Consider the following 13,255-nt stretch of genomic DNA (forward strand, 5'->3'; position numbering starts at 1 on the left):
CTGTGCAAAGGAGGAAGTGAGCCCAGTGGGTGCAGTCGAGTGTACAGTAACTATTATTATATCTATGACACTTGTTTTTTTTATCTTCATGTGTGTCATTGGACAGTAGCCAACACACAGGCTACAACTAAAATATTATCAGCCCATTACGGCTTTGGACATATTAGAAAATTATGTTTTGGGGAGCAAGTCATGTTAAATATTATACATGTCTTGGTTCCATAAAATTACCTGTTAAAAGGCAGAATGAGTGTAGAAGACCTGAGTGTAAAAAAAATACATTTATTGAACCACATGCTTTACAAGAACAAAATGGACCAGGGAAGTTAAGACTTTTACACTTCATCGGTTATCCCCCTTAATATTGGTTTCAAAGGATAACTTCATACAGTAAAAGCTCAGAACACAGGAACATTTAGCACAAGAAAAAGCACAGGTGGTTCTTAAAAACATTTTGCACACGCCGACCTTACAGCAGTTTTTAGGACATTGGAAAGTTGACAGGCATTATTACAAGGACGAATATTTATAGGACGGTTTTAGGCTGCCAGATTGAGAAGCTTCTTGATGTCTGGCTCGATGCTGCTGGTCAGGAACTTTCTGCTGTAGCGCTTGAAAGGCACTCCGTCCGGTCCAACGAGGAACTTCTCGAAGTTCCAGGAGACGTCGTTTCTGCGCACAGGGCTCCACATGATTAATTTAGGATCATCCATCAGAGCCATTGACTCGTCACCGGGGAATGGCAGCTTCTCCTTGAGGAATACAAACAGGGGATGGGCATCCTTCCCGTTCACGTCCACTTTCTGAAGGAGCTGGAACTTGGGCTCAAAGCCATTTCCTGGACGGAGGTATTTCAGAGACTGGAAAATCTCTTCGTTCTTGCAGTTCTCCTGCAAAGGTTAAACCACACAGACATTAAAGTTGCGATCAATTATAGTTAAAAATACTAATTATAATCGAATAGTGAAAATAGCAGATCTACAAGCTCTACTTGTAGAATCAGATGTAGAATTAGCCTTGGATCAAGACGGTCATCAGTCATAACATGACAGTATTGTATCAAGGTTAATGTAGAATCAGAATCGGCTTTATTTGTTACATGATCAATCACAGGTTTACAGGTGTCATTTTTTCAAGCTGCTCCATCCATCCATCCATGTAGAGAGAGTCATGTAAAGTGTTTTAGCTGTAACAATGTGCGACATTGTTATATGACAAGTATAAAAATAAGGCTGATTAAATCAAATTGATTTAGTCCATTATAAAAAACAATTTGAATTTCTCATTGATTCATTGATATAACAATCTCTCTCTCTATATATATATATTTTTTTTCTTTCTTTTTTTCAGATTAATTAAAAAGTATTCTATTCATCAAAAAAGAAAATAGTTACAGCCTTAATGAATTAAAAGATCACCAGTGGTGGTAGGTATACCGGCAAATAGAGAACATTACTTGATTTGTATGAAAGTATCTTCATTTTTAATTTGGTCACCAGTTTTAACATAAAACAATATAATCAAATAAAATGGGGCCCCGGGCCCCCCGCCAAGAGCTAGAGTTGGCGACGAAACTGTGCCGCTGCCACCTGCTAGTGTTGAATGATAGACAGTAACAGGATAGGTGGGCATCTGGGCACCTCGATGTAACATTGGCAAATTTCGTCCAAAATGTTTTTTTAAAATACATATATTTTAAAAATGATCTTAAGTAATGTAAAGTACATGATGTGAACGTGCAGGTACATCAATATCAGAGTTAATTTTATCCTTCAACTTCTTGTTTATGCCCCAAAATGACTGGATATACAGGTTGTGTAGCAATTGTAGAAATTTGACCTTAATTGTCGAAAGTTTAAGCATGTTCTAATCATGTATACTTTACTTAAAACATTTTCCAAATATATAGCCTACATACATACATACTTTTTTTTCCTTCTTTTTTTTACATTTTGGGAAAAAATAATACATTGAACACCTAGGTGCCCACTCTTCCTTGGTGCCCACCTGTTACCCCTTACCCAGTTGTACTTCACAAATATAATATGAATGATCGCGCGCATAATAATTTACCTGATGGCCGAACTGGTTGCAGGGAACCCCCAGGATCACCAGCCCCTTGCCAGAGTACTTCTCGTGGAGCTCGTTCATCTGGATGTAATCCCTGGTGGTCGTACCTCAGAGGGAAGCCACATTCTCAACCAGGACCACTTTACCCTGGAGGGAGGAGAACTTAAACTCCTCTCCACTGACTAGATTGGCGGTTATGTCATGGAAATTATTAATAGCCATTGTTTTAGTTCGCTGTCTTTTCCTCGTTGAAGATGATAGATGTCCCTGTGAGGTGAATAGATGAGGTGAGTGTTCTTCTGTCTCCAGACTTCTTGGGCATCTGCTTTTTGATAGGGTGTCAAAGTGGGCGGTGCAACCAGCGTTGCCAGATTTTGCAAAAGAAATAAGCAACCAGGTCTATGAAAACAAGCCTAAAGAAGCGACTGTGAAAAGGAGTAGTTCAGGAGTAGAGATTTCGTTTTTGTCGCATTCCTGGGCCTATAATTTGATGACCATGTAGGTCATCGGTCAATAGGAGACTCAGACTCCACCAGTCATCCAATGATTGGCTCAGGAATGCGACAAAAACTAAAAAATCTCCATGAATTTAAGGCTTCATGGGGTGTGTAATTGATAGAAAATAAGTCATTTTTGGGTGAACTCCGATCCACTATGAATTGAATACCAAGGCCCTCATTGGAAACAAGTCCGCAAGGACTTTTATGAACGGACCTGTTAGACAAAGTATTTTGAATGTAACTGTGCTGTTTTACGTTTTTTGCCTAATAAAATATTCAATCAATCAAAAAAACTACTCCTTTAAAGGCACCTGCAGCGCTTCTATTTGAAAATAACAGATCTACAAGCTCACAACGCTTCGTGATGCAACGCGTTGTGAGCTTGTAGATCTGCTATTTTCAAAAAAACCTAGGGGGGGAACACAAATCTGGTATGGGGTCTCTAGCACAAAATATGGATACAGGATAGGTGGGCACTGTAGGGACATCTGGGCACCTCGATGTAAAATTGGCTATTTTGTCCAAAATGTTAAAAGATTCAATATTTGAAAAATGGTCTTGCACTGTACGTCATTATCAGACTTAATTTTATCCTTCAACTTCTTGTTTATGCCCCAAAATGACTGGATATGCAGGTTTTGTAGCAATTGTAGAATTGATTGCCGAATGTTTAAGCATGTTCTAATCATGTATACTTTACTTTAAAACATTTTCCAAATCTTGTTTGGAAAAAATAGCCAATTTTACATCAAGGTGCCCAGATCCCAGGTCCCTGCAGCTGCCTAGAGCCCACCTATCCTGTTACCCGCGCGGAGAAGCAACTTTACAGGAAAAATAAGCCCAAAGTTCTATCAATCAATAAATCAATCAATCAATCAATCAATCAATCAATCAATCAAGTCGCTTATAATAAGCAGACATGGCAACCCTGGGTACAACTCTTGTATAATGGGTGTGCTGGGTTTAGGGCTCCGGCGTGTCCCGAGGTGAAGCTCCTCCATTGGCTACTTGAGTAAACCCCACTGGAAGAGACAACACGTGTCTCTAAAGAAACGCGCCAGCCCCAGGCAGGCAGCGTGGAATTCTAGGGACCATCAACAACTGTGTGAATTCAAGAGCGATATCGTAACACCGTGAAAACAGAATTATATTCTTCCCAATGGTTTGTCGATGATGACACTTTGATTTCAGTTATTATAATTTAATTCCAGTGGTGGGAAGTAACTAAGTACATATGTACTAAGTACTGTACTTACTGTAAGTACAATTTTTAGGTACTTTTACTTTACTGGAGTATTCCCAAATTTCTATAATTTTACCTTTACTCCACTAAAAGTATTTGAAAACTTCAGTTACTAGTTACTTTGTAGATTTTGATTATTACAAAACACAGTCACTAATCACTTCAGCCCCATATCTCATTTAAATATAGCAGATCTACAAGTTCACAATGCATAGCTTCGCGACGCATTGTGAGCTTGTAGATCTGCTATTTTCAAAAGTTTTTTATACATTTGAAAGCTTGTGAAATGGGACATTCACATTCTGCACAATGAGTACTTTCTACTTTTGGTACTTTTAAAAGTACATTTTTTTATGCCAATACTTTTGTACTTTTACTCAAGTAAATTGAGAATACCGAACTTTTACTTGTAACAGAGTTTTACATTGCAGTATTGATACTTTTACTTAAGTAAAACAATGTGAGTAATTTTTCCAACACTGTTTCATTCATCTGGCAGTGTTTCAGCAGCAGGCTGTTTGTTGACACCATAGACTGTTTGTTGACACTGGGTCCCTGCCTGAGAGGAGGGGCGATGACGTCACGCCACGGCCGGCGCGGGAACTGGAAGTTGTGTTGTTGTGATTCAGTGTTGGAGCTCTGCTGTTCCTGCTGTTCTGTATCGTAGCGTCTCTTTTAACCTGTTAACAGTAAGTTACACTTTGCCATTCTTTTGATAAACAGTACACATCTAACCTGGAACAAGACGTAGTGTGACATTTAATTTATGCGGGGGAATTATTTTTAAACCCACAGTCATCCGTCATCAAAATTGTTTAGCATAATAAAAATAAAGCTTGCCACTAACACCACTGGATATAGTGCCACCTGTTTGGTTCAATACTTTATTAACAGTTTGCAATTTGTACAGAGGTACGGTTTACAATGATTGTTAGCCCTGAATGGCTGTGATATTAATATTTACATACAGTACATTAACATTTCATGTATGTAATATCACAAGCCATTCTATGACATTCTATGTGAACCAAGCCTAGGTACCACCCAGCCGCAAGCAACTCTTAGATTCTATTTTAATATCTTGAATCTAGATTTGCAATACCAGCCCATACATCCAAACAGAAAATTCCTATCTGCTATATCTGATTGTATTAAACAACGTTAAACTCACGTTACTCACCAACAGTGCAACTGTACGGAAAGCTTGAATTATCCTCTTTGTAGCTGGAAACTTTTTGTTTCATAAAAGTCCACAGTTGACGAGCTACTTTCTGTCAGGTACCACCATAGTCCAAGGTTTTTGGATTAGGATCTTCAATGTTTTTCAGGCCAAGGACCCCTTAGCTAAGAGAGAGAAGCCGCAGGGACCCCCACTACATACTGTATAAAATTGTGTTGTAGATTAAACTTTTTCATAGATTTCATAGAGAGCTTCATAGACTTGTTTGACAGCACTGTCATCAGTGTATTTTCAGAAATGTAAAACTCAGTACTTGACCTATAGTTACCTTTTTATAGGCTCTCTACTTGGTCTGCTCTTTTCCCCTCTACACCAAACCTCTTAAAATAGCCGAAAATAGCTGATCTATAAGCTCACAACACGTGCCGCTGTGACGTGTTGTGAGCTTGTAGATCTGCTATTTTCAGCTAATGTTCCCCTCAGAATATAGGGATGCTAGGGTTGAACTGGTTAATGAAAATAAAATAAAAAGTTCCTATCACACAAAGATTTGGAGACCCCCCTGCAGTAACTCTGAGGACTCCCTAGGGGGCCGAACCCCTGTTGAAGACCCATGGATTAGGATATATCTCTTCTTAACACTGACTAGATACCACCAGCATAGTTTTCTGACAGGATTTTGGATAGATCCCTTAACACCGGGGTACCACCACCAGCATGTTTGTCTGACAGGTCTTTGGTTAAATCTTTTCCCCCAGATGATGCGCAAGAAGCGACCCTCGACTGTGGATAAAGGCGAAAGTGCTGCAGCGCATGACACATCTAGTAGTACGTTTATACAACATTTATACATTATGTACTGTAATATCTGGTGTCAGCTGCACTGGCCTCTTTGTCATGTTCTGCTTCCTATCTGCTTTTTTCCAGAATCAAAGAAGAGTCGTGCCAGTAGTCGTCAGTCCAAGGCTGCTGTGGTTCAAGAAGAAACCAATGACTCTGTATTTGGTGTCTTTCTGCGAGAGGCCGGTGTCAACTTGAGACATGGGGGTGCATCCCACGAGATCGGTAAGCATCCAACGAGGTTGAGAAACGCATGGGATAAGTGATCGAATATTCTCATAGAATTATGCAACTTATTATTTACTCAAGTACTGTACTACAATTTTGAGATATTTTGACTTTACTGGAGTATTTAAAAATTTCTGTACTCTTACTTCTACTCCACTACATCTCAGTGGCAAATATTATACTTTTACTCCACTACATTTGTTTGAAAACTATGTTTCTATGTTGATTTTGATTATCATTACTAAACATACATTACCCACTTCAGCCCTATATACATTTCGGCCATTTGAAAATAGCAGATCTACAAGCTCACAATGCGTTGCATCCAGGCATTGTGAGCTTGTAGATCTGCTATTTTCAAAAGATTTGTATACATTTGAAAACTTGTGAAATGGGACATTCTGCATAATGAGTACTTTTACTTCTGTACTTTAAGTATATTTTGATACCAATACTTTTGTACTTTTACTCAAGTAAATTTTGATTACCGGACTTTAACTTGTAACGGAGTGTTTCTACATTGCAGTATTGATACTTTAACTTAAGCAAAAAAAATTAGTACTTTTTCCACCACTTCTTATTGATTGGCACCTTTATATTTTCCCCCACCAGCTGTTGATCTAGTAGTGTTCCAAAAACGGATACAGCAACAACTACTTAAAAGTCAGAGATACCCTGGTGTGAGTATGAAGACTGCTCCTGGGTTGCAGACCACACAGTTGTGGAGTTTTAAGGGAAAACTCTGCTTTGAACTCTTAATTTGCCTTTCAGATTATCCAAGAGTTCATCACTGCAATGGAGTCCTATATTGAGGATCCCGAGAAGTTTAGGAACTGCCTCCTTCCTTGTGTTCCTCGGTTGCCTGATGGCGACTCTAGGTATTATTAAACAATACAAACCAGAAAGAATGCAAGTACAACTTCAATCAAAGAGGAATGGTACAGCAAAACTTGCTGGGTGCACGGCTCCAAAAGTTAAATAAAAAAAGAAACGATGCCAGCTCTCATGTTATGTCCTTCAATAGGCACTCAATTTATTTCAATTCAATTTCAATTTCAATATTTGATATTCATTTTTTATCAGATACGCCCCCTTCCTATATAAACCCAGTGTAACGTCAAACTCCATTTAAACCATGTTTGATCCATTGAAAACACACGTCACAGACACAGACGCGATTCAGCACTATGGCTTCTTTTCTCCCATTATTAAACAATGCACACATCTAACTGGGAGAAGGCTCCTAGAATTATTACTTGTATTTATGCAACACAACTAATGTCAATGGACGGCATTTTAAAATATCACATTAAATGATAATGCCAGTCAGCTCAATGTTTTTCTCCCTTGTGTTTTAGTTCTGTCAGTTCTTTCCAAGAGAGTCTGCTACGTATGCTGTTGGGGATTGAAATGCTACAGGTACAATGTGAATGGTTGGCAGAGACTCTGCAAGACGTTTGCATTCGTAGGCTTATAAAGGATATCAATATGATGTTGTTCTCTGCTGTTTGATATCCATGAAAATGTGTACTGTGTGTACTGTAAACTAGAAGAGAGACATTTCAACTGCAACACAGATTCCTAATCTATCCTTATTCTTCCTTGTAGACTTTAATCATCAATGTCTTGTTCGAGAAACTCCCTGAATTCATGTTTAATAGGTCAGTATTATGTATGACCACAGTTTTACTGCACGTCAAATGTAACAGTATAACAAATGTGTTTTCTACTAGATAATCTTATCATTATTATATGCTGTCATCTTGTTCTATCCCCCACAGTGCAGAAGATGGACTTAATATTCCACGCATCATAATCAACCAGTTTAAATGGCTAGACAGAGTAAAGGACAGCAAGGTAATCATTTTTGACTAGTTGGTTTTAGCAAATGTTTACATTCACCTTCTCTGTCCCAAGGTAATTTAGTTTTTTTACTGATCTCAGCCATTATTTATCTCATGCTGTATAATACACAGGACAGTTTCATTTGGAATGAATACACTTCTATTCGGAATGAATGAATGGATGAATTCATTCAGAATAGAAATGCTCATGTAAACACCTCAATTGGAATAGAATATTCCATTCCAGTCTGACCCGAATGAATTTTCATTCGGGTTAGGAGGGGTGGTATAGACCGTTTGAATCGGGATATACCAATCGGAATTGACCATGTAAACACTTTATTCCGAACGCTCCTCTCTGTTTGGAATACATGCATTCCTTTGCGCATGTCCGTGCTTATAGTGCTGTCAGAATTGTCCAAAAATGACCTATCAAATCTCTAATTCGGCCACGGTCGCTCCTGCGGGATAAAATGAATGATTCTATTCTATAGCGTCATTTAATAAGCCATGGTTAAGCCCAGACTTGTCCAGGAGAACGGACGCTCCAAGGATTGCTGGCCTAGGCTACACTTATATGGATCTTTTTCTAAACGGGTATTTTAGTCCTCAGATTTTAAAAAGAATCCCTGGCCACATGACAATCTTTTCTTTTTTTTTTTATCCCTGTCCACACGTAAACGAAGAAAACGCATTGATCAGCTGCAAGTTTCAATTTTAAATCAGATTTTACATTTATTTTATATATGAGGGGCCAAATACGTATACATTTTTAATCACATGTTAAGGCCCAATCCTGCAATAGCTGCATTGTTTTAATAGCATAGTGAACAAAAATAAATGAAAACTACATTATTAGGGCGCAGCTGCAGCGAAAACAGATGAGTTTTACTTAATCAATTCATTACATGGGCAGCCGGAACGTTCGTCCCAAAACACTACGCCCCACGCACCTTTTGAGCGGGCCATCCACGGCCGCTCCATGGTCGCTGGATTTTGACCCGGGGCGATTGTGTTTTAGGGCGACAGACTCCGCATTCGCCGTGTGCGCACTGCGCGCTACTCGGCGCAGAAATAGGGTTTTCGTCACAGTGAATGAGTTACAGCATGTTTCAAAGCTTTTTCATAATAATACAAGAAAAACGTGACACTCGGCATAATGAGTAGCTTATACTTTCTACTTAAGTATATTTTGATGCCAATACTTTTGTACTTTTGACATAAATGAGCGTGCCTTGTTTCATAGACTGTAGTGTTGCTCTCTCTCTCTCTCCATTTATTATTATAATGACCATGAGCGGTCCGGTGTTTATGTATTATTATTTATTATTATAATGACCATGTGCGAATGCGCAATGACGTCATCGTACCTACATGAGAAATGTGACAAATAGTATAGGCTAGCCTACGTTTTACCGTGTCTGGTACCAATACAAAAAAAGAAACTGTTCTGAACTTGTAGATCTGCTACTTTTGCATTAAAACGGCGATAACAAAGGAACACAGGCTTGTACCGCATACAACGCTGCCTGGCCAGGAGTCGGTGCGTTGCTTACCGGCCTGTCTACGACCGACAGACCTCCGCCGCGGAGGCACAAGGGGGCTATTCATTGCCTCCTCCCATGCCCACCAGGGGAAGCTCTGCTCCGGGTTGTGGCCCCTGGTCCATGCCCGGGCGTAGGCGGGAACCACTTTGCGAATGTCAAAAGTTATATTCCGAATGAATGCTTTGGTCATGTAAACGAGGAATACTTTTATTCAGGTCCCATGTAAACAGGTAAGTGGATCAGATTCCTCTATTCGGAATGAGTTCATTCGGAAATAATTCTTTCGGAATTAATACATGATGGTCCATGTACCCGCAGCCAATGTGTATTTGATTTGATTACCTTGTTCATCCATTCCACAATGTAATCACTAAACGTATTTATAATTGCGCTCTCTGTGATCTGTTATTTGTTAGGAGCTGTCCGCTAAGCTCATGCAGCTGGTGTCGGTGGCGCCGGTGGAGAGCCAGCGTGACATCATCACCAGCCTACCTGAGATTCTGGAGGACTCTCAGCACAATGACATCGCCAAGGAGCTCAAGTAAGGGCCACTGTCTGGAACACATGATTATTACAGCTGCGTCACAGTGACATTAAGGTTGTTAAGGGATGGTGGTGAGAAGTACAGCTGCATCATTGTGTTAAGGTTGTTAACCCATTAAGGGGTGGTGGTGATAAGTACAGCTGAATCATAGTGACATTAAGGTTGTTAAGGGATGGTGGTGATAAGTACAGCTGTGTCATAAGGTTGTTGGGGCGGGGATGATGGTGGTGATAAGAACATCTGTGTCATAAGGTTGTTAGGGGATGGTGGTGGTGATAAGAACCATCCCCACACAACGCCTCGCAATGCTAGGCGTTGTGTGGGGATGGTTCCCCGAACTTGTAGATCTGCAATTTTTAGTTTGTTTGTTGCCTATTTCTTGTATTATTCACTGTCATCTGGGGACCCCCCAAAAATCATGTGGAGACCCCCTTGGGGGTCCCTACCCACAGGTTGAGAACCACTGCAATATGTGGTTCTGACGGACGGAGAACAATCCCCAATTATTTTCTTTTCTATCTCTACAGTGCTTTACTGCAGGAGAACACTCAGCTTACCGTCCCCATCCTGGACGCCCTCTCTAGTCTGAACCTTAGTGCCTCATTACTGGCTGAGGTAAGATACACATGCTCATACCTTTTGACAGTGTTATTGATGGGATCATATGGTGCTGGACAATTAACCGAAAATACATCCAAACCGACATTTAGAACCTCCAACCGTAATCTTTCTCATCTAGGTTAATTGAATAATCAAGATGCACTTTGTTTTGGACACTTATGTTTTAAAATGTCTTATATATCAACAAATCTGCACAAAAAGAAAAGTTTAGTTTGAAATAATCGTGATATTGATTTTAAAGGTAGGGTAAGTGATGTACTTTGGTTAAAATAAGTGTTAAATACCTCTATATTCTGATAGTACTCATTGCTATAGAGTGTTTATTCAGTAAAAGGAGTCTCCCATGTCTCTCCAGCTCTTTATTAAACAGAAAATGCTTTTTCAGTGCTCTCTCCTGATTGGCTTAAATGTTGTCACCTACCTGAATATACATTATATTCTGTTTACTAAAGAGCTGGAGAGACCACTGTGACCGAACAAACGCTCTGTAGCAATGATTACCATCATAACATAGTACTTGATATATATATATATATCACTTACCTTACCTTTTAAGTCATATCGCCCAGCCCTAAGATCATGACAGGTACAGTATAATGTAATCTTTTACATATCATCACTGTGTCCCCCTCCCCCCCCCCTTTTCACAACAGATATACCATTCTTCTGCCTACACATAAGTCATGTCCTAGTATGAGCGAATAGGGGAAGGGGATCAACATTACGTGACTCTCTTGTTTGGCCTGACAAAAACCTGGATGTGTGTCTCAAAGAATATGATTATTGTCAGAATCGTGGAAAGTTTAGAATATTTGGTCCCATTTTCATTTTTCACAACATCGGTGATTGTTGCAATGACCTGCACCACAATACTTCACCATATGTTGCACTATGACGAAAAATAAACCCACAAACTGTAACAATGTGTACGTTCCGTAATGCAATTCCAGTAACAATGTGTACGTTCCGTAATGCAATTCCAATGGTGAAAGCTGTGTTGTTTCACCCGATGAAAGAATGGCGGATTCGGCCACGCCCCAAAATACCCATATGTGTATCTCAAAGAATATCATACAACCTCAGCAAGAAAGACAAAACATAGCTCATACACAAACAGTCACACACACAGTCACACACACACACACACACACACATACGCACAAACGCATGCACAGATTGCACACACACACACACACACACACACACACACACACACACACACACACACACACACACACACACACACACACACACACACACACACACACACACACACACACACACACACACACACACACACACATTTTGGCCGTGTATAGGGTAACTTATGTTGTGTATGTCCTACATCAGGTTCGTACAGCTGTCATGGCCACCTTGGCAGCGGTACAGCTGGAGGACCTCCCTGTGGTCGTCAAGTTCATCCTGCACTCCATCTCTGGCCCTGACGCATATGAGGTCCACAACTTCGTTATAATCATAGCATAATTCTGCACCGAAATCATCTGTATAGAAACTTCAACTAATAAGAATACAATTAATTAAGAAGTGCCGTGTGGATGCGTCTTTTAAATGTAAGGAATGTGTCTCCCCCTCGGGGCAGGTGGTGCACGAGCTTCGTAAGAAGTTGGAACTGGAACTGTGTGTTCTTCCTCCAGTGGTCCGCGCCTCGCAGATCCGCATGAAGAGCAAGGGAGCAGCAACGTGAGATAAACACCAACACAGCATTCCACAGACCACAACACATTTCATCACTCAGCATTGACACACAGTACATCCAGAGACCCTCCTGGGAATTAGGCTAATGGGTGTATTACTGTAATTACTTGTATTGTGGTTTTGTAATTGTATGATTCATTGCTGCAATTACTTGTGTTGTTTTGTAATGAGGTTAATTGTTGAACAGGGCCTCTGCCAGCTGCAGTCAGGACAGTGTTACTTTGGTGTTGGATGGCATCAAGTCAGCAGTGCGGTTCCAAAAGACTATATCTGAGGCTTGGCTCAAGGTAGGGAGAAATGGAACTACTTTCTTTCTTTCTCCTTTTTTTTTGTTGTTGAATGTTCCTTCTATTATGCCTAATAAAAGTTAGACATCACTTAACACATTCACTGCCATTGACATATCAATCACGGACGTATCCGTGATTTAGAATCCACCCGTTCACCGCCATTCCCGGATCTGTCCGTGATTTGACTTTTTTTGTTTGTTGGTGAAACATGCTATTTTCAACTGGGTATAACAAGAGAACGGGAGGTCACGATGACATTTTTTTTTCTCTCACGGAAGCACAGTTAATTCCCCCGTGATTAGCAACCATCAGGGGATCGATCATACTGGAGATAAGTATTCTGTGGTCCTTGAAAAATTAGTCAGAATGCTTAGAAATGCTGGCAGAAGCTACCTGCCAGCATTAGAAAGCCCCTGGCAGTGAATGTGTTAACGTTGTACACACCTCTGAGTGAAAAGTCATACAGAAATTACCAGAAACCGGTGGTGCAACCGGCTATGTCAGGCGTCTATGCGAACACAATTGGAACGTGTTCGGGGGAGGGAAGCCGGGCGGGGAGGAGGGTGATATTGGTCGTTGCATGTACTCCTACGTCAGGGGAAAGCACCTGTCAGCAGGGAGTGTTGGGCGGG

General features: G+C 40.3%; 2 protein-coding genes across 2 annotated transcripts in view; one reads left to right on the top strand and one right to left on the bottom strand.

Annotated features, from left to right (window-relative positions):
- Positions 1 to 262: 262 nt before the first annotated feature.
- gpx1b (glutathione peroxidase 1b) lies at positions 263 to 2,373 on the bottom strand. The gene is made up of 2 exons (XM_080423338.1): positions 2,074 to 2,373; positions 263 to 890 (listed from the first exon to the last, which is right to left on the bottom strand). Exons 1-2 carry the CDS (start codon positions 2,290 to 2,292, stop codon positions 540 to 542), a joined length of 570 nt encoding a protein of 189 aa, XP_080279464.1. The 5' UTR covers positions 2,293 to 2,373; the 3' UTR covers positions 263 to 539.
- A 2,028-nt stretch (positions 2,374 to 4,401) lies between these two features.
- The window catches only part of fancd2 (FA complementation group D2), a 38,146-nt gene continuing 29,292 nt past the window's right edge, over positions 4,402 to 13,255 (top strand). The window contains exons 1-13 of the mRNA XM_080424197.1: positions 4,402 to 4,502; positions 5,752 to 5,821; positions 5,921 to 6,058; positions 6,674 to 6,741; positions 6,833 to 6,939; positions 7,420 to 7,480; positions 7,670 to 7,722; positions 7,843 to 7,918; positions 9,869 to 9,993; positions 10,524 to 10,611; positions 11,968 to 12,072; positions 12,218 to 12,318; positions 12,521 to 12,620. Of these exons, the coding sequence (XP_080280323.1) occupies positions 5,752 to 5,821; positions 5,921 to 6,058; positions 6,674 to 6,741; positions 6,833 to 6,939; positions 7,420 to 7,480; positions 7,670 to 7,722; positions 7,843 to 7,918; positions 9,869 to 9,993; positions 10,524 to 10,611; positions 11,968 to 12,072; positions 12,218 to 12,318; positions 12,521 to 12,620 (1,092 nt within the window). The 5' untranslated portion in view covers positions 4,402 to 4,502. The remainder of the gene's footprint in view (positions 4,503 to 5,751; positions 5,822 to 5,920; positions 6,059 to 6,673; positions 6,742 to 6,832; positions 6,940 to 7,419; positions 7,481 to 7,669; positions 7,723 to 7,842; positions 7,919 to 9,868; positions 9,994 to 10,523; positions 10,612 to 11,967; positions 12,073 to 12,217; positions 12,319 to 12,520; positions 12,621 to 13,255) is intronic.

The sequence above is a fragment of the Gymnoscopelus braueri genome, assembly GCF_963280865.1.
Source record: "Gymnoscopelus braueri genome assembly, chromosome: 3".
Taxonomy (NCBI): domain Eukaryota; kingdom Metazoa; phylum Chordata; class Actinopteri; order Myctophiformes; family Myctophidae; genus Gymnoscopelus; species Gymnoscopelus braueri.